Here is a 22,044-nt window from a genome sequence, read left to right on the forward strand (position 1 = left end):
AACCTACCTAAGAAGTCTTTCCAACCTACTGTTGGGCCGACACTGCTGATCCTACAGCAGACACTCAAATGTCCATTTGTTTGCTTTTCACACAGCACAAACATTGTCCATTGAACATGTCCCTTTGTTTTCTTTCACACAGCACATGTTCATTTATAACAGGATCCTTTACTCTTCAGATTCTTCACATTGAACACAGTTCATTTAACAGGTCCCTTTACTCTTCACACTCTTCACATGGAACACTTTGTCTTCTCACCTTTGAGACGTCTTCACTCTTGGTTACCCTCCTTAGCTTCACATCGCTTTAGGGGGTCTTCTCCCATGCTCACCAGCTTGTCGGGAGGCACACATCCGACTGTCCCCCTCTCCCAGCCCACACGGCGACAGGAGGCAGCAGTCCTTCTCCCATGCCCACACGGCGTCGGGAGGTACACGTATGTCTGCCTTCCTCTCCCAGCCCACACGGCGACAGGAGGCAGCACTCAATAGATTTTCTCTGGACAAATTATAGAGGCCTTGATCTCCTCATTCTGAACAGCTGAATGGTTTTCAACTTCCTGCTGGCTCTTTTTGCAGCCAACACCCTATAGTATCAGTGAACTTTCTAAATCAGGTGGAAATGTATCTCCTTCCTGTGACTACATTCCCAGATTTACCTGACTTCCTGTCACATACCCCCCCCTCTTGTTTCAACCCTAGGGTTGGGACACAGATTTCCAGGCACGCATGTGTCAAGCACTGCTGACTCACTGATAAGCCTCCTAGTATCCTCAAGCTTCCGGGTGAAACTGTTTCTGTCATCTTCATTGACAGATTTCTCATAAATGCCACACAGTTTGTCTCTCATCTCATATACACATTCTTCAACTGCATTTTTGGCATCATTTTGCTCCTTCTCGTTTCTGTCATCTTCATTGACAGCTTTCTCATAAATGTCAGACAGCTTGTCCCTCATAACCGTCTGTCCAATCCACCATGGAGGACCGTGATCCATAGGCAACTCAATTGGGCTAGTCTTAATGTCTTCAACATTCTTAAGACGCCTCTCTCTGCAATCCATAAATGTTTTCCACAAAACTTTGAGAACCTTTGCTTCACTAAGCCTTGTTTCAAGTAGGGACTCTTGACATCCCTCTGTGACTTGAGTTGCCTCTCCATACAGCTGTACACAATCATTGACTTTTTGTTGTAAAAGGGAATGATCTTCCTTCTTGAGCTTTGCTTGCTCTAAGATGCTGTGCAGAGGATTTTCCAATTGAGACAACAGGCTGTCACACATTTCTTCAAAGTGACCCCTGTTCCTTTTCCCAGAGATATCAATATCATTCACCAAACATTTCATATTCATAGGCAGATTTGAAGCATTTGCACTCATCAACTTCTTAAACTTTTCGCCCTCCTGAGCGAGTCGCAGTAAAGGCCTACTATTTGATTTGATATTCAGTTTATATTTCTTGCCAAACTCTTCACAGAAGTAGTCAATCAGAACATCATCAACTTTCCTTACACCAACATAGGGGTTAAAGGCAACAACACAGTTGAACCCAGCGATCTGGGTGGTATCCATTATAGACCTCCTCTCTGCATCAGTGAAGAAGCATGGAACTGCAACACATTCTTTTACAGGTTTCTTCAATGCACTTTCTGCTGAACTATTTGACCGCTCAAGGTCACCTAGTTCTTTTTCTCTATCTGAATTCCACATGGAATGCATCTCAAGATCACGATCAAACTTCTGCCACCCGTCTTTCACCAGTTCCATTTTGGAAACACTCCCTGAAAGGCACTTATTCATTTGCTTCACGTTTTCACCAACAGCCTTAGTTTTCCCCACTAGGTTTTCAGCCTGAACTGAGAAATCATCACATTTCTTACTCAGCTCCTTTGTTTGCTGAAGTTCTAATGATACATTTTCCAATGCTTGAAGTTTTTGAAGGAACGGTTTATTCCAAAGGGGTGATTCAAGCCACATGTCATCACATTTCTGAGGCTCACTCAGGACAGACCCCAAAACACTGATCCTTTTAAAAACTGCATCAGGCACACTATCCCCTCTTTGGGACAGATCCTCTGTTGCCTGGAATTCCTCTTCCAGTTCCTGCAACGGAATCTTCATCTCTTCTACTTGCTGTTCTAAGACTCGCTTAGACTCTTCTAGCTCCTGAACGCTTTTCACAACATCATCCTTGGAGCTGACCAATTCTTCCATTTTTGTACGCAGCTGTTTGTTAACACTTTCTAGTTCAGCCTTACACTCTAGAGCTTCCTCCAAAGAGCGAGCCAAGAACAGGGCTTTGCTCTCGTTATCACGCGCCTCCGTTTTTGCACGGTCGCGTTCTTCTGCATATTTTGCAGACACAGTCTTCTCCTCACCAAGCATCTGATCAAGCTTCTTTTTCACATCTTCAACACACTCTAATGAACCAACGCTTTCTTCCATGCGTTTTTTCATATCTGCTATCTGAGCTTGCAATGTTGCGACTTGCTCTGATAGGTTTTTCTTTGCTTCCTCCTCCTCTTTTAATTGTTCCAGGAAGTCATTTTTCTCATCTTCCATTTGTTTGAGCTTTGTGCTAAAACTCAGCCTTTGACACCTCTCTTCCTGTAAGAGTTCCTGCGTGTCTTGCAGCTGCGATTCCAAGATAGAAAAATCTTCCGCAATTTCTCTAGATTTGCTGTCTGCTTGAGAAAGCTGATTTGTAACATTGTCCAACTCAACCTGCAGTCGGTTTGCCTTCTCTGACAGCTTGGCACACACTCGGTCACCTTCTGCCACCTTGACTTGCGATTCCAGAAGCTGTGCCTCTACTTTTTCCCTCTTATGTTCACAATCTCCTTTTCCCTGCATAAGAGCCTTCACCTCATTGGCTAGTTTCTGGGAATGAGACTGTAATTCTGCCACACAGGCTTCTTTCTCCTTTAACTGCTGCTGGACACGTTGGGCTTCACCTTTCCAACTTTCACAGTCTGCACGTAATTCATCTACCACATTGCTCAAAGTGGTGAGCTCATACACAGTACTCAGTAATTTAGCCTCTCTTTCACTTTTCTCGTTGTCGCTGAGAGACAATGTCGTTTTCAGAGCGACATTCTGTTCCTGCGACTCCTGCAGGTCTATTTTTGTTACTTCCAAACACTGAAGACTTTTTTCCAGCTGATTACTCAACTCCAACATATCAGCCATACTTTGCTTCTGCAAAGTCTGAATTTCACTTTCCTTTTCCATGAGGATGGTATCTTTCTCCATTATAGTCTCTCTGCGTTTTTGCAACTCGACCAAAAGAAGAGCAGTGGATTCTTCCCACTGTGACACATGAGACTTGAGTAGTTCATTCATTTCCTGCAAGTTTCTATGCTCCATTTTAAGCAATTCCAAGGCTTGTTCCTTTTCTTCCATTTTCCGTTGCAAGGCATCCAACTCAGCCCTGCACACATACTCAGTTTTCTCCAAACCGATGGCCTCCATTGGCTGCTGGCGTCTCTGTTTCCAGCCTGCCATGCTCTCTTGATGAGCCTTTTGTTGAGCTGCAAAGCTCCGCTGAAAATCCGCATTTGCCTGCTGTTGAGCTGCATTTGCCTGCTGTTGAGCTGTATTTGATATAATCAGTTGTTTCAACATCTCCTCCATTTTGAGTTTACTTTTCATCTGAGCACACTGCGTCTCCATAGCGGTTTCATCTGTGTTGCTAGGGACAACAACCTTCCTCTTTAGTAGACTCTCTTTAGGCATGGATGGGGCTGGTTCAGACGGCAACATCCCCTCCATCCATAGAATCCGGTCTCTCATTTCATCTATCTTTGCATTTTTCAGGCGTTTGGATCGCCCCATCTTCAATAACTCCACAAATTTTTCACAGTCCAGCAAAAAAAATTTCAGACCACTGTCTCTTTAACACATGTAGTTTTTCTCTCTCTTGCAAGATCTCTTTTCCTGCGCACACAGTTTGTGCAGTCACTTGCACCAGACACAACAAAGTTCATCAAAAAATTTTGAGACCCCTGTCTCTTTAAAACACGTTTTTTTTTTGTTTTTTTTTTCTGTCAGGATCTTCTCTCCTGCACACATAGATTGTGCAATCTCATGCACCAGATAAAGTTCATCAAACATTTGCACTTCCTTGCAGGGATCTCTGCTTATGCCCACTGCATACCTCCACCATATGTAAGAGATTAGCTCGGTGGTAGGCGTGGATGACCCCTTTGGGGGTGCGTTTTCACAGAGAGATAGCCGAGCAGAAGTTGAAAACAAGACTGATTTATTCATGCAATTTACTTCACACAATTGCAAGCGTCAAAACAGCCAAAATAAAATAAAAGACAAAATAAATCCTTGCCTCTGTGGGCGGCTACCTTCTCACAGCTGGAACCTACCTAAGAAGTCTTTCCAACCTACTGTTGGGCCGACACTGCTGATCCTACAGCAGACACTCAAATGTCCATTTGTTTGCTTTTCACACAGCACAAACATTGTCCATTGAACATGTCCCTTTGTTTTCTTTCACACAGCACATGTTCATTTATAACAGGATCCTTTACTCTTCAGATTCTTCACATGGAACACTTTGTCTTCTCACCTTTGAGACGTCTTCACTCTTGGTTACCCTCCTTAGCTTCACATCGCTTTAGGGGGTCTTCTCCCATGCTCACCAGCTTGTCGGGAGGCACACATCCGACTGTCCCCCTCTCCCAGCCCACACGGCGACAGGAGGCAGCAGTCCTTCTCCCATGCCCACACGGCGTCGGGAGGTACACGTATGTCTGCCTTCCTCTCCCAGCCCACACGGCGACAGGAGGCAGCACTCAATAGATTTTCTCTGGACAAATTATAGAGGCCTTGATCTCCTCATTCTGAACAGCTGAATGGTTTTCAACTTCCTGCTGGCTCTTTTTGCAGCCAACACCCTATAGTATCAGTGAACTTTCTAAATCAGGTGGAAATGTATCTCCTTCCTGTGACTACATTCCCAGATTTACCTGACTTCCTGTCACAATATATATATATATATATATATATAATGTATACAGTTGGTTTGGGCTGCTCATTCACAAGAATTACGTATATATATATATACGTGTGTGTATATATATATATATATATATATATATATACGTATATATATATATATATATGTATATACTGTAACAGGAAGTCAGCTAAATCTGGGAATGTAGTCACAGGAAGGAGATACATTTCCACCTGATTTAGAAAGTCCATTAATTAATTTAGGGTGTTGGCTACAGAGCTAGCCAGCAGGAAGTTGAAAGGCCTTCACCTGTTCAGAATGAGGGAGTTAAGGCTCTATAATTTGTTCAGAGAAATTCCTATTGTTTGCTGCCTCCAGAAGCTGTGTCCTGAAGCCATGTGGGCTGGGAGCAGGAGGACAGTCAGCGTGTGCCTCCCGACAGGATGTGTGGGCCTGGGAGAAGACCCCCCGGAGTGATGTGTGCCCGGGACGGTAACCAAGGGTGAATACGTCTCAAAGGTGAGAAGACGAACTGTTGATGTGAAAGAAACAAAGGACTGTGTTGCCCTGTGAAGCTATTATAAAAGGACTATTGAGTGTCCGCTGTAGGACAAGGAAGTCTGCCCGACGGTAGGTTGGAGACAGACACTTAGGCAGGTTCCAGTTGTGAGAAGGTAGCCGCCCAGAGAGGCAAGGATTTATTTTCTGTTTTATTTTATTTTGGATGTTTTGCTGCATACAGCCTGGTGAAGAAAACACCATTTAATAAACCACACTGTTTGTTTGCAAGCACTTGTCGGCTACCTCTCTGGGAAAACGCACCCCCCAAGGGGTCATCCACACCCGCCACCGAGCTAATCCCTTACAATACGTATATATATATATATATATATATATATATATATATATATATATATTTACATAAAAAGTACAGTAAAACTGCAGGAAAGGGCACTGGGGGGCAATGTAATGTGATTTTATTTTATTTTGAATGGTATCAGTGTGTTTGGTGTGTTTTACATTTGAATTTGCCGCCGGTTCCACTGAGCTGCAGTAGAATCGGATCGCATAGTGGTTCACACTTGTGCGATCGCATTCTGTGCGTACTTGCAGATCGCACTGCGATATGCGATCGCAACTGGGGGTGTCGTTAACTTTCAATTGACACCCCCTGCTTATCGCATATGGCAGTGTGAACTGCCAGGGGTGCGGATGCGATGCGGGAGCATGCTGCATATTCGCAGCGTTCCCGCTTCGCAGAAGTGTGAACCGGCACTTGGTGGCGATGTCCTCTAATACTCTTAGGCCTCATGCACACTGGATGCTATCAAAATGCCAGTAAAAAGCTGTAGAAGGAGTTTTTCAGCTTTTTTGCAGTATCGTTTTTCAGCGTTTTTAGCTTTTTTTTAGCAAAACTATACTCCCACAAAAGCTTGTGGCTCAAAAACGTAGATAAACGCTGAATTTTTTCAGGGTTTTTAACCACTTAAGCCCCGGAAGATTTTACCCCCATTCCGACCAGGGGGTATTTTGCGATTCGGCACTGCGTGACTTTAACGGACAATTGCGCGGTCGTGCGACGCTGTACCTAAACGAATTTGGCGTCCTTTTTTTCCCACAAACAGAGCTTTCTTTTGGTGGTATTTGATCACCTGTGCGATTTTTTGATTACGCGCTGTAAACAAAAAAAGAACGTCAATTTTGCAAAAATAACAATATTTTTCACATTTTTTTATATGAAATTCCCCCCAAAAAAATGTAAAAATCAAAATTTTTTAACATTTTCGGCCAATTTGTTTTATGCTACATATGTTTGGTAAAAAGATTTTTGTCATTTTTGTTGTTTTTTTTTAACGCGTAATGGCGGCGATCTGCGATTTTTTTTGCGGTACTGCGACATTGCGGCGGACAGATCGGACCCTTGACTGACATTTTTGACACTTTTGGGGTTACCAGTGACATTTCTACAGTAATCAGTGCTATATATATGCACTGTTACTGTAAAAATACACTGGTAGTGAAGGGGTTAACTTTATTTGGGAGGGAGGCGCTGTGTGTGTCCCTAGGGGCGTGCTTTCTACTGTGATTGGCTGTGGCTTCAGCTGTAAGGACACTGATCAACGGATCTACATAGTAGATCCATGTGATCAGTGTCTTTGCAGCGAGGAGAATGACAGGCAGCTTGTTTACACAAGCTGCCTGACATTCTCCCTCTCCCCCGCCGATCGCCGAGTGGCCGGCGGACATCGGGTCCGCTGGTCACACGCGCGGGGGGGTCCGTGACCGCGCGGGAGCGGGAGCGCGCCTCCGGGGGCGCGCGCTCGCTCCCTAGACCCTCACAAGCAAGCAACGTAGCCCTACGTTAGTTTGCCTGTGAGGGGCTGACCGCCGACGTAGATAGTCGTGCGGCGGTCGGCAAGTGGTTAAGCTTTTATCAGAGTTAGCGTTAGAGTTTATCCGAGTTAGAGCGTTTTTACAGCTAAAAAACTCCTCTCAAAGCCCACTAGTTCTGGGATTTTTTTCAAGCCAGAAAACACCCTTGCCAAAAACTGCTGATAACAGCCTATGTGTGCATGGAAACAAAGGATAACATGTTGGGGAGTTTGCTGGCTGCAGAAAGAAACCTCTGACGCCAAAAAACAGCAGCTGTAAAAATGTCCAGTGTGCATGAAGCTTTCCTATCACAGATAAAAAAAAAAAAAAAAAGGAATCAACGTATTAAAGCACTTAATGTAAGTGATAAATTTACAGTGGCTGCTTATGCCTAAAAGCTCTCTGCATTTGATCCATCTTCTCCCAGTGGAAGTGCTGTTCCTCATGGACTTTAAGAAGATGTTTAGAAACGTTAAACTCCGGAAACATTAATTGTTAGCCTTGAAGATCAACACTTTTGAATGCTAAAAACAATCTAAGTTCATGTCAGGCACAGCATAAATCTAGATTAAGTGTTCTAATGTTACTTTAACAACTTTTTAGCTGCAACTAATGTCACACAAATGTCCAAGTCAAGTTCTGAGGTATATAGAGGGATTGATACCTACTTTTCTGAGATTGTTTTTGTCACGTACCTGGTCAGAGGTTGAAGTGCTAAGAGGACCTCCCTTGGGGCTGAGTGCAGGGCACCAGGTGGTGACAGGAAGTGCTATGCCCAAAGAAGCAGGGTTGCCAGCTGCGACAGCCTGAAGTGATGAGGAGATGTCTGCTGGATGGCTGCTGGACCAGCAGGATGCACTACTGGGCAGGAGTCCCTCAAATACAGTGGCGGCCGGTGCGTTGGGGGCGCAGGGGCGCCGCCCCACCATCCATGCGTCCGGCCCCCTAATCTGCATGCTGGCGCCGGATGCATGGAGTTCAATGTTTTTTTTTTCTTCTGAAGCACATGATTAGAGCCAAAGGCTCTAATAGGCTTCAGAAAAGGGTGGACCCGGGGCGCATGAATTCTCCTCCTGGCGAATCAGGAAGCGGGTCCGAGACCCATTTCCATATTGGCCGAAAGGAGAAATTTTGCGATTGGCCAAGAAGGAGAAGGAGGACTCGGGAGATGCGGAGGACTGAGGAGAAGCCGCCGCTGCATCAGGTAAGTGCACGCTGGTCTCTCTGCACGCTGTGCTAACTCTGCATTGAATGAGGACATGCTGTGGTAACTCTGCATTGAATGAGGGCACGCTGTGGTAACTCTGCATTGAATGGGGGCACGCTGTGCTAACTCTGCATTGAAAGGGGGCACGCTGTGCTAACGCTGCATTGAAAGGGGGCATGCTGTGTTAACTTTGCATTGAATGGGGTCATGCTGTGCTAACTCTGCATTAAATGGGGGCACACTGTGCTAACTCTGCATTGAAAGGGGGCACGCTGTGCTAACTCTGCATTGAAAGGGGGCATGCTGTGCTAACTCTGCATTGAAAGGGGGCATGCTGTGCTAACTCTGCATTGAATGGGGTCACGCTGTGCTAACTCTACATTGAATGGGGGCACGCTGTGCTAACTCCGCATTGAAAGGGGGCACGCTGTGCTAACTCTGCATTGAATGGGGGCACGCTGTGCTAACTCTGCATTGAATAGGGGCACGCTGTGCTAACTCTGCATTGAATGGGGGCACGCTGTGCTTACTCTGCATTGAAAGGGGGCACGCTGTGCTAACTCTGCATTGAAAGGGGGCACGCTGTGCTAACTCTGCATTGTAAGGGGGCACGCTGTGGTAACTCTGCATTGAAAGGGGGCACGCTGTGGAAACTCTGCATTGAAAGGGGGCACGCTGTGGTAACTCTGCATTGAATGGGGGCACGCTGTGGTAACTCTGCATTGAATGGGGGCACGCTGTGATAGCTCTGCATTGATTGGGGGCAAGCTGTGGTAACTCTGCATTGAATGGGGGCACGCTGTGGTAACTCTGCATTAAATGGGGGCACACTGTGCTAACTCTGCATTGAATGTGGGCATGCTGTGCTAACTCTGCATTGAATGGGGGCACGCTGTGGTAACTCTGCATTGAATGGGGGCACGCTGTGCTAACTCTGCATTGAATGGGGGCACGCTGTGCTAACTCTGCATTGAATGGGGGCACGCTGTGGTCACTCTGCATTGAATGGGGGCACGCTGTGCTAACTCTGCATTGAATGGGGGCACGCTGTGGTCACTCTGCATTGAATGGGGGCACACTATACTTTGATTACTGAAGGCCCCTTTCACACTTTTGTGACCTCAAAGTCATGCAATTTTTTGTCGCGTTTTTTGCCGCAAAGCAATGCCTATTCGATTTTTCTGTTTGCGCCCCCCCCCAAAAAAAAATTTTGAGCACCAGCCGCCACTGCTCAGATGTACCAGATGAGACTTGGCAGAAGGGAGGTTCAGGAGCCGGGCCCAGGGCTGCTGTTAGAAATCACTGGGCCCCGTACAGCCTACCTTACCACCCCCCCCCCCCGTATTTATTAAGACAATATTTTAACTACAAATACACTAAAATCATTATTAGCAGACACAAACAAAACAGAGAACCTGTGTGAATTCACCCTTTCTAAGTTGTTTTTTACATTTTTTCTTTTCTAAATGTTAAAAAGTTTACAATTATTTTATTTTATAATTTTTTAAAATTAATTATTACAATGTTGAATTATAATTTTTTATTTTTACAATTTGTTATTTTTTTTACAAGACAGGGAAGCATGCAATGCTGCGCGGGGGGGGGGGGGGGAATCAGAAGCAGATAGAACAGGGAGGGGGATCAGTGTCAGAGAAGCAATTACAGGAATGATGCCCTGTGTTTGTGTCTCTCACTGCAGCAGCTGAAAGCTGACAGGAGAGGGAGAAACTGGCTTTCAGCTGCTGCAGAGTGCCACACAGGGCTTCCTTCTGTAATTGCCCGACCGCACAGATTTACAGTCCTGTTGGGGCCACCCTGTGTGCCTGGGCCCCCTACAGGAGGACTGGTGGTCCCCCCCCCCCCTATCAGGGCCCTGGCCAGGGCAGTAGTAGTCATTCATGGGATATCAGCCAGGGGTAAGGCAGCAAGCAGTGTCAGGAGTAAGCCGGGGTCATACACTGGAAATCAGGCAGCAGCTGATTTTGAAGAGCAAGCCAAAGGTCATACATGGATCAGCCGCAGAAGAGGAGTCAATGGAGCAAGCTGAGGGTCCATGCCAGGAATGGAGACAAGACAGGTCAAAGGCCTCGGTAACAGGAAATCCAATAATGGCAGAGACAGGAACATATGGGAAAGCTGAAGACCATCCAGCAACTTGTGGATCAGATTGCTGGCTTTAAATAGGGCACTGAGCTCCAGGATCTGTCACGCATTGTGTGCACGATTGCACATCAGTGTTTGCAGCCGCGAGTGCTTGCGCATTTGTGATTCCGCAGATTTAGATATAGGGGCAAACTTAGATATAGATAGATATAGGGCCAAACTACTGCTGAAATCGTATTGTACTTCTGAATATGAAGGATACAGTGCCTTGAAAAAGTATTCATACCCCTTGACATTTTCCACATTTTGTCATGTTACAACCAAAAACATAAATGTATTTTATTGGGATTTTATGTGATAGACCAACACAAAGTGGCACATAATTGTGAAGTTGAAGGAAAATTATGAATGATTTTAAAAATGTTTTACAAATAAACTAACACTGTGCATCACCCTGAACATACCATCCCCAGTGTGCAAAATTGAAAGGGGTATGAATACTTTTTCAAGGCACTGCAGGTATTTCCATAGCACCCCATTGTTGTCCACATTAGAAAGGTTGTCATGTGATCAGAGGCTGCAGCTGGAATTGCTATGTTGTATGGGACATGAAGTATTGCCCTTCTCTCTTCTTTCCTATTGATAACATTGGCAGCACAAAATGTTTTTACTGGGTAAACAGTAACCCTAGATGCAGCTCATCCAAAAGCCTTGTTGAAAGATTGCTAAATATGTGTGGATTTCAGGGTTCTTATGTGCAGGCATACTCAAGGAATTGCAAATATACATGTACATAAGAACCCTGTTGCTCCAGGCACAGGAGGTCGACCATAATTTTAGTCCCTAGACATTGACCCTTTGTATTGTCGGACCACACATGGGTTCTTTTGGTATAGCAGAATATTATTTATTCATCATCTGTGATGATTTTTATGTCATTTTATACTAATACATTTTGTATGTATTTACACTATCTAAGAATGTACGTTTTTTGTGAGATTAATCAGTGGTTGCCTATAAAGTCCTACTATATTTGGGGGTTAGTGTTCCTTCTTCCCCTTTCCTTTTTGTGCATTTGACTCATGGGATGTGGCACCACTACAGTTTGGATCACGTCTCAATTTTTGCATATATATATTGTGACAGGAAGTCAGGTAAATCTGTGGGTGTTGTCACAGACGGGAGATACATTTCTGCCTTGGTTAGACAATTCACCAATTACTATAGGGTGTCGGCTGCAGAGGTAGCCAGAAAGGTGTAAGGACATTGAAAAATCTTCAGCTATTCAGGATGAGGCAATTAAGGCCTCTATAAGTTATCCAGAGGATGACTACTGATTGAATGCCTCCTGGAGCTGTGTGCGTTAAGGAGAGCAGTGAGCTGAATGCCTCCTGGAGCTGTGTGAGTTGAGGAGAGCAGTCAGCTGAAAGACTTCTGAAGGTGAAGTGTTGGATTTTTTCTGTGTGAAAAGAAAACAAAGACTATTGGTTTTCTGCTGTATGACCAGCAGTGTCTGCCCAGCAGTAGGTTGGGACAGACACCATAGGTAGGTTCCTGTGTGTGAAGGTAGACGCCCCAAGTGGCCAGGGTTTATTTTATGTTTGTTTTGAATTATGCTGTTTTGGATGCTTGCACTTGTTTGAAGAAAAGTGGAAGAATAAACCATAGACTGTTGTTTACAACCATGATCTGGGTAGATCAGAGCTCCCGTGCTGGACTACGAAAAAACACCCGCTAACTGCCCAATACCCACACCCACTTAAACTATATACAAAACACACTACTCGTCTTGGAGTAAAAATGGCCGACATGGCCTTTTATTAAATAACAAATATAAAATTATGAAATAACAATATAACAATAATAATAATAACAATAACCCAGATCTATGTTTGTGGTCCTTGACAGTACCATGTAAAAACCAACTTCTGTGTCTGGGTCACCATTTGGCTTGGTCACTTCCCCAGCCGCTAAGCACCGCCTCGGGGACTAACACAGCCGACCCAGACACCCCACCTGTACAATTTAGAGGACGCCATACCTCGGATGGGTCCCCACCATTTTTCCCAAAAACCAGTTTGCTGAACCCCTGTCAAGGACCCCAAACCGCCACAGCGCCACAAGTGTGACCCCTTACACTTGTGCGCCCCTCCACACCCTCAAGGCCCGGTGGATCCCGTCCTCCAAACCCAAGAACCACAGGTCAGTGCCAATAGCATTGAGATGGACCCCATCCCCACGAAGGAACTGCCACGTATCGCTCTCCAGCTCCAGATGCCGCACCACCAGGCCACCATTCCTGCTGACGAATCTCCCCACCTCCTTGTTCACTTTAATACGGGCCTTATTAAGTTTGTCGACTGAACGAGCCGACCGCCACGAAGTGCGGGCCACAATGTCGGACCACACCACCAGCATATCAGGGAAGGAAGTGCGAAGCCTCAAAAGTCGAACTTCACATCCCGAATGAGCTCACGCATAGAGCGGAGACCCAAATCATTCCCGCCCACATGCAAAACAAGGATATCCGGGGCCCTGTCCAACCTGGCAAAGCGGGAGACTTCCGGCACGACCCTGCTCCACAGCATGCCAGGCACACCTATCCACCTGACCCTGCCCTCCTCCCGGGGAACTCCCAACTGTCTACCATTAGGCCTGACCTCCGCCCGCCTGGCCCCCCAGAAGACATACGAATGGCCGAGGATCCAAATCAGACACTGCCGGACACCTGCAAAAAGAAACAAAGACAGTGCACCCTACACCCAACGCACACATACAACACAACCAAACAGACACGAAAATTACGCAGAAAACACACACAAACAGGCCCCTATAACCCCTCCGTAGGGGCTACTGCACCAGGTGGGGCCTGACGTAGGACCGGAACCTGTGCGACTCCCACCGCCCAATGCGCCGGACCACGTCCTCTCCCAAACCCCAACGGGCCGCCTCTGTGGCCGCCCCGATGCGAAAGGAATGGGACGCATAAGCCGCCGGGTCGAAGCCCCCGGCCAGCAAACATTTCCTAAACACCGCCACAAATTGAAACCTGGACAGGCAAGAACCGTCCAAGTGAACCAATAAGGCACCCCCAACCTCAGGCCGAACCTGAAGATAACGCTCCAGAGCCCCCACCGGGCAAACATCAGCTCCGTTGCCCCGAAACAGCTCCACCCACCTACCTCTGCCCACCTGGTCCGTTTTGGACCTCCGGATACGAATCCGAACCGAGGAGGCAGTGCGCACTATGTCCTCCAGCTGCAGCCCCCCAGCCACCCTCGTCGATGGACTAACCAGTTCCCCAATCCGGAAGGCCCCAAAGAAAGCCAACAGGAAGGCTGCCCTGAACAGCAGGCCCTCATAAGATGACGAACAGATAGAGCCCAGTTTTTCCAGAACGACACCCAACACTGAAAAGGACACCGGACGCCGGGAATCGCGGCCCCGGTTACACCTCCGGTACCCCTTCAACGCCTGCCGCACGTGAAAAGCCTTGGTGAAATCCACCCCCCTGACAACTTGAACCAAAAGGCCATGCCAGCCAGTTTCCTATCCATGGCCGCCGCCGAAACTCCCCGCCCAAAATTCATACACACAAAGTAAAGCACCAGAGCGGACACATCCACCCCCAAATCTGTCCCCCCTACCTCCTCCAAAAAGGAACGCCATTCCGCCCACGCCCTGACATACGCCTCCCAAGTCGCAGGGGACAGTGACCGCCGAATCAAAACCGCTGCACCTCCAAGGGGACCGTCCACAAATCCCGCGGACAGGGAATCCCATGCTGCTCCGCTGCCGGCGCCAACACGCGAAACTCGGTCCACTGGAAATGAGACAAGGCATCGGCCACCTGGTTAGAAACCCCCGGAATATGCACAGCATAAATAAAAACATTGAAACGCAGACACAACAGGACCAGATGGCGCAACAGGCTAACTACCGGGGGGGAAGACGCCGAGATGTTATTGATCGCCTCCACCACCCCCATGTTGTCGCAATGAAAACGCACCTTCTTGTTGCCAAAGCCCGCCCCCCATAGAGCCACCGAAACCACAATCGGAAACAACTCCAACAACACCAAGTTACGCAGGAAACCCGTCGACCTCCAGGATTCCGGCCAAGGTTCCGCGCTCCACCGTCCCTGAAAGAATGCCCCATACCCCGCAGAACCAGCTGCGTCCGTAAATAGAGCTAAGTCCCCGTTGCTAAACGGACCGTCCATCCACAGCGAGCAGCCATTGTAAGACTCCAGAAACATATCCCAAATCCTCAGGTCCGCCCGAAGCCCCCTGGTAAGCCTCACCGAATGCCCAGGGGCCCGTACCCCTGACGTGGCCGCAGCCAAACGGCGACAAAAAATTCGCCCCATGGGAATTATCCGGCACGCGAAGTTCAACTTACCGAGTAAGGACTGTAACTCCCGCAGCGTGATCCTGCGACGACCGCTCGCCTGCCTAACCTCCTCCCTCAAACGCACCAACTTGTCCAACGGCAACCTGCATTCCATGGCCAGAGAGTCAATCGTGATGCCCAAGAAAACCAATTCCGTCACAGGGCCCTCCGTCTTGTCCGAAGCCAAAGGAACCCCAAAACGGGCGGCGATGTGTTGCAGCGTCCCCAAGAGGACCGCACAGGTCCTCGAGTCCGAGGGCCCTATGCACAAAAAGTCATCCAAATAATGGATGATGGAGCTAACCCCCGACACATCCCGAACCACCCACTCCAGAAAGGAAGAAAAGGTTTCAAAGAAGGCACACGAAATGGAACAGCCCATCGGCAAGCAGCGATCCACAAAATAAGATCCTTGCCAACGGCACCCCAACAAGTGCATACTATCGGGGTGAACTGGCAGTAAGCGAAAGGCCGCTTCCACGTCGGCCTTGGCCAACAGGGCCCCCCTACCATATTTTCGAACCCAAGAAATGGCCGCATCAAACGACGTATAGGTAACCGCACACGCCCGCGGGTCAATACCATCGTTGACAGAGCCACCCCGCGGATAGGACAGATGGTGAATCAGGCGAAACATGCCCGGTTCCTTCTTGGGGACCACCCCCAAAGGCGAAACCACCAGCCCCGGCAACGGGGGCGAAGCAAAAGGCCCACTCATCCTGCCCAATGCCACTTCCTTAGCCAGCTTCTCCGCCACCACCTCCGGGTAAAGCCGGGTAGAACGCAAGTTGCCCGCCAAGGGCGGAATCCCCTCCAAAGAACACGGAATGCGAAAACCCTCCCGAAAACCCACTTCAAGACGGCCAGCCGCCTCCCGATCAGGGTACCTATTTAAGAACGGTACCATCCTTGCCACCCTCACCGGAGTCATCCCTCTTGCCAGGGACCTCCCCACCACGCCCCTTTCCCCGTTTAAAGCAACGGGACAGGGGGTGACTGCCGCCACATCCCGAACACTCGTGCTTAAAACGACAGGAGCTCCCAAACTTGCACGTGCCCTCGTTGAACTGCCAACACACCCCTTTCTTCTTATCGGCCGATGAACCCGAGGTCGAGGTGCCGCCGGCCCCCCTGGAAAAAACTGACCCCCCGCCCGGGCAGACGTCATCAACTTCATCCACAGGCTGATATCCTTATGATCCCACCGGATGGAGGGCCGGACCGCCTTGCGCTGCCGAAACTGTTCATCATAACGCAACCAGGCCACCCCCCCGTACACACGGTGGGCTTCCCCAATCGCATCCAGGTAACAGAACAACGCCGAGCAATTTTCGGGCGCCTTCTCCCCTATAACGCTCGCCAAAATCGCAAAAGCCTGCAACCAATTGGCAAACGTACGGGGGATCAGCCGATACCGCCGCTTCTCCTCCTCCTCCTTCTTGCTCTCGTCCGGCTTAACCCTATCCAGGTTAAACTTCTCCAACGGGAGCAGGGAAAAAATTTCTACATAGTCACCTTTCCATATCTTGTCGCGAACTTCGGGCTTAAGGTGAGCCCCCAACGGTCCCTCGAAGCAGACGTAAACCTCGCACTTCGCCGCGTCCGCCAACCTTACCTTGTCACAGTCCTTGTTCCCGTCCCCGGACCTGTCCACCGCAGCCGCAACCGGAGCCCGCGACGCCTCCTCCGTCTGCGTGCCCGCCACCGTCACTCCTGCCTGGGCTCCCGCCACCGCCGACCCCTGAACCGGGCGGGAGCCCCCCACCACTGCCCCGAGTCCCGGCGGGGCCCAAGCCGCCACCGAGGGAGGGGCCGCCAAAGCACTGGCCTCCAGCCGCCTCACCAAGTCCCGCAGGCTGCCCAACACTTCCAGACCCACCCGGGCGGACACATCCCCCCCAACACCCCGGACCGAACCCCCCCCCCCCCCGGGCCAGACAACACATCAGACGCCACAGCAGAAGACAGTACAGACATAGAGCACTCACCAGGCTGCCCAGGGCTGGACGCCCCCCCAGCCGCCACTCCGGCATCCCCCCGCTGCGACAGGAACAGCATCTGCGACTTCACCGTCCTCCGAGCTGCTGACCTCCCCTTCCGATCGGACGACCTCTGGACTGTGGACCGGAACCTCCGCCGCCGCCGTCTTCCCCCTCCTCTGGACGGATCTCCTCTTCACAGACAGCCTGGAGCTCGATCCTGTAGAAGCAGGCTGCTGCAGACGTGGTCCCTTTAAGCCGAAGCCGCGCCTCCCGATGACGTCATCAGCGCGCGCCCCGCTCTCCTCCACATCCTCCGCTCTCCCAGGCCTAGGAGCAGGCCTGGAGGTCCTCACAGACGGCTGCAGGGCACCCGATCGGCTCCCCCCGCTCACTCGGCGACCATCACGATCCGGGATGGGGCCCCCGGCCGCCCCAGGCAGCAGGCCGGCACCCGCAGCACTGGCTCTCCCCCGCCGAGCGGATGCCCCGACCGGAACCTCGCCAGGGACACCCGCCGATCCATCCGGCCGCACGATGATGGAGGAAGGGACCCGGGCTGCAGCAAGGTGAGTGTCCCTCCCCCGTGGGCTCCGTCCATGAAGGGGATTCCTCCCAGCTTCCCCACCCGCCGAAGCAGGCACACGCTTAGCAGGGGGGGGCTGAAGGGTCCCTATTGGGGCTCCCATGGCGACGCTGAGCCCTGGGGGCCCGATCTGGGCTGAAGCGCTCCGGAGGCCTAGACCTCCTAGCACGTGTGGAGGAAGGCCTCAATTGCGAGGGGCCTTCCCCGGCCCCCTGCAAGGTGCTGGCCACCTGTCCCTGCACCCAGTCTGAGCCATGCACCTCAGCCAACTCCCGGAGACGGGACAGCAGGCCATCCAATTCACTCATCTCCCCTCTATTGCAGATCCAAGAAGAGACGCAGCAGCTGGACACACAGACTTTTCTTCCACGCTTTCTCCTTCAGGATTGACCTGACCCCTCCTACCCTGGACCTATATTTCAACCTCTCCACCCCCTGCCTGTACCACTGACCAATAAGGTAAGTGCCCCCCTGTTAGCCCACCTACTTTTGTCCCCCACTTGACCTTTACTGCACGCTTCCCTTTCTCACCCATTCATGTATGCCCTATGCCTAGTCCTTTCTCTCCTGTCGCCGGGCATGTCTCTCCTCGGCTGTCTCTCTGTGTAACGAACCCTGCTACCGAGCTAACCCCTCACAATATATATATATATATATATATATATATATATATATATAAATATATATAAAATTGTAGTTAACATTTACAAAAAAACATACGTAAATAAATCTCATATTGGAGCATTTATTGCAATATACTGTGTGTTCTTCATTTAGCAGAAGGAATGTATTGAACAGCCACAAGGTGATCACCTGCAATGGACTGCAAGCCAAATAGTGAACTGTGTACAGAAGGTGTGCCAGTTGGATGCCCTCACTGAGTATTGTGTACTGTACACCGTGTTTGCATTATGGGCACATTCTGTACAATGCACTTTGTAAATACAGAGTAAATAATATTACTAAAATAAATTACTGATACTTTTAAAGTAAATTCATTTTAGTGATAAATTTAAAGATTTACATTTGAAAAAATATTCACTAGAAGATAATCTGATTTAGACATTGACTATAAACGAAGTTACTGTGAGTGATAATGGTGTGACATTGATCCGGGTCCGTCTTGTTGCTTTGGTGTATTGCCACGTGTCTGCTCTTTGTTTCCAGCTGGTCAGTCAGCCAAGGACAAATTGGAAGAGGCCCAGACTAAACACTAGCCTATGTATTTTATACTTTCAAGAATAAGGAATCGGAGAATGGAGAATCATGATATGCATAATGTTTTCCTCTTATGTGGACTTGCCCTCTGGGAAAATGTATCCCCCCTTAATTACTAGGCCATTTTTTGCGATACAATTTTTTTTACTTTCTGCTATAATACACATCTAATTAAAAATATTGAAAAAAAAAATCAAATTTCTTCACCAATTTAGGCCAATTTGTGTTTTGCTACATATTTTTGGTAAAAAAATCCCAATAAGCGTATATTGATCGATTTACGCAAAAGTTATAGTGTCTACAAACTATGGTATTTTTCATTTATTTCATTTTTTTTTTACTAGTAATGGCGGCGATTAGTGACTTCTAGTGGGATTGCGAAATTGCGGCAGACAAATCGGACACTGACCCATTTGAACTTTTTGGGGACCAGTGACACTAATACATTGATCAGTGCTAAAAAAATATGCACTGTCACTGTGCTAATGACACTGGCTGGGAAGGGGTTAACATCAGGGATGATAAAAGGGTTAACTGTGTGCCTAGCTGTTTTTTTGCTTACTATGGGGGAGTTGCTTGTACTAGGGGAAGGCATGGTTTGCAGGAACACAGGATCCATGCCTCCTGTACTGAGAGAACAACGATCTGCCTTGTTTGCATAGGCAGATCTCTGTTCTCCCTCTTTACTGAAGGATGGGCGGTACCTGTCGATCAGCTCCCCAGACCTGTTATGTGATCCAGCGCAGCCATTTTGCCACCGTATATGTAAGTTATAGGGTCAGCAAGTGGTTAAGCTGGGCAAAATTAACAGATTCCTCCATCCACAAAACAAGGTTGATGGAGGAATCACCCCTGCCAGGACATTGTATTCTGACAGTGGCACGCCCTTGAACATTTTCCAACCTGTTGTTTGATAAATTTCTTCCATGTAAGGATTGCCAATATCAAAATTTGTCCAGTCCCTGCTGAATTTTATTCATGGCCAGCTTGAAACAGCATAGCCTACAGGGAGATAGGGCTTCCAGGGGCAGAAAACAGGCCTCCCACTCAGCATGTTCCTGTAATGAACATATTCATGTGCAGTGCAGACCCAGGACTAGTCTGCCTATTTAGTCCTGGGTTCCATTCTCTGATAGACACATAGCAGACAGGCACATGGTAGTTCACAGTTACTCAAATCAGAAAACAGGCTGTACATGTCTTTTTGCAGTTTAATTGCTGAAAGAACTGGGGAAGGATGAGCCTTGGAATACTCCAAAGATTTCTAACAAAATTGTAATGGAGGACTCTAAGTCTGAACTGCTCCTTCAGGGTGAGAATCACCCTAAGGAATATGAAGGGTAACTAGATTCCAAACAGGAACCCCTCAATAGTTGTATAGTCCTGGATGTACTGCTGTTAGCTCTCCCAAAGAGGGCAAATAAAAGTCTCTGAAATCCACATGGCAGGTACTGTGTTCTGTACTGTGTTGCCGCCTGCAGTACCACTCAGCTTCAGTACTTTTTGCCTGTGTCCTGGATCCTCAGATGAGCTTTATGCATGATTTCATGGGACTAGGACAGAGGTCCCCCAGCCCAAGCAGGGACTGGGACCCCAAAAATAATCCTTTAAAGCTGCTGAAAATCTCAGAGATGCCTCAGCCCTTAGGCTTGGTCTTACTCCCCTAGGAACAGGAGGAAGCCATTCTACACCCCAGGATATTTATAATCCCCTCAGCCCCCTGCTGGTCAGGCTCTCTCCTGACCAGGTATTGGCTGAAGAAGCATGAATATACAGGCCAGTTTCAAAGCTCTCTTGACCTCTATATTATTATTATTATTATTTTTTATATAGTATTTATATAGCACCACGGGGGGATATTGTCCAGGGAGGATATTGTCTGGGGGGATGTTGTCCGGGGGGATATTGTCTGGGGGATATTGTCCTAGAATCGTGCTACACATGCTAGTGATAAGAAAATCTGTCCTGGGTTTGATTTGCATGGTATTCCTGTATGTAATTTGGAGAACCCACACTTTGCCTTAAACTGGAATAAAGTCACTGGTGGAGATATTCAGAATAATTTTTGGCCAATTATAGGGTGAATATGTAAACTTTTGCCAATAAAAAGGCATAGGAATCTGAGCACTGCCATTAGGTTCATGTAGAAAAAATAGAAAATATTGTACATTGGATTTGCAGTCCTTTTCACTTAGCTTCCAGAACAAAGTGGGGGGAAAAAAGAGAAATCCATTTAATTACAGGCTTACCAAATGCCTTAAATCATTCAAAACAACCCGAGCAACAGTATACTTTGGCAGTGCACATTTGGTTGTGCAATTACTGTAATGTTTCACTTTTAGATTTGTTTTAGTTAAAAAATAGGCTTTTATCAGTTAGTTTCACAGTGATACATGCTTTCTCATTAAAGCCGAGTTCCAGTTGTTTTTAAGTTTAATAAAAGTCAGCAGCTACAAAAAGTGTAGTTGCTGACTTTTAATAAACACATACTCACTTTTCCCATGATCCAGCGTTGCAGCCACCCGAAGCCTTGCTCCTCTCTCTTGCCTCTCCCTGACGCCCACAGGCTATTACCACTTAAAGCGATGTTCCACCCAAAAGTGTAACTTCCACTTTAGGCACTCCTCATCCCCTTTAATGCCCCATTTGGCATGTCATTTTTCTGCGGGGGGAGCAGGTACCTAGTTTTGACAGGTACCCACTCCTGCTCGGGCCACCTAGCCTGTAGATGTTGGAGCTGTGTAAAATTGGCCAGTGGTTGGTAGGGGATGAAATACTTATTTTTCTCACTGAACTGCAACTTAATTTATAACGTTTGTATCGTGTTTTTCTGGATTTTTGGTTGATATTTTGTCTCATTTTAAATACCTCTATGATAACAATTATAGACCCCTAATTTTTGTGTAATAATGTGTAAGCCTTTTTAAACTGTCAGTAGTCATGATGTTGTAATACATTTTCCCTTTGTACTAAAGCCACTCTACCAAATAACAACCGTTTCCCTTTAAAAGACTGCTCCAGTTAAGTAAGGGGGCACGCACGCTGATCTCTGCATTTGGGGAATGTATGCTGGTCACTGCATTGAAGGGGGCATGCACCCTGATCTCTGCATTGGGGGAATGTATGCTGGTCACTGCATTGAAGGGGGCATGCACCCTGATCTCTGCATTTGGGGAATGTATGCTGGTCACTGCATTGAAGGGGGATCGCAGGCTGATC

General features: G+C 48.0%; 1 protein-coding gene and 2 pseudogenes across 3 annotated transcripts; all 3 read right to left on the minus strand.

The window, feature by feature from the left end:
- Nucleotides 1–12,783: 12,783 nt before the first annotated feature.
- LOC309556562 lies at nucleotides 12,784–13,425 on the minus strand (annotated as a pseudogene). Its single transcript has 2 exons — nucleotides 13,422–13,425; nucleotides 12,784–13,378 (listed from the first exon to the last, which is right to left on the minus strand). The product of its transcript is annotated as an uncharacterized misc_RNA (transcript).
- Nucleotides 13,426–13,500: 75 nt separating this feature from the next.
- Nucleotides 13,501–14,207, minus strand: LOC309556563 (integrase/recombinase xerD homolog; annotated as a pseudogene). The gene has a single exon. The product of its transcript is annotated as an integrase/recombinase xerD homolog (transcript).
- A 167-nt stretch (nucleotides 14,208–14,374) lies between these two features.
- On the minus strand, nucleotides 14,375–15,949 carry LOC309556564 (uncharacterized protein; the record flags this gene model as incomplete). Its single annotated transcript, XM_082259009.1, has 1 exon — nucleotides 14,375–15,949. One exon carries the CDS (start codon nucleotides 15,947–15,949, stop codon nucleotides 14,375–14,377), a length of 1,575 nt encoding a protein of 524 aa, XP_082115135.1.
- Nucleotides 15,950–22,044: the final 6,095 nt, after the last annotated feature.

Source organism: Pelophylax lessonae (assembly GCF_965119305.1).
Source record: "Pelophylax lessonae genome assembly, chromosome: 5".
In the NCBI taxonomy this organism is placed as follows: Eukaryota; Metazoa; Chordata; class Amphibia; order Anura; family Ranidae; genus Pelophylax; species Pelophylax lessonae.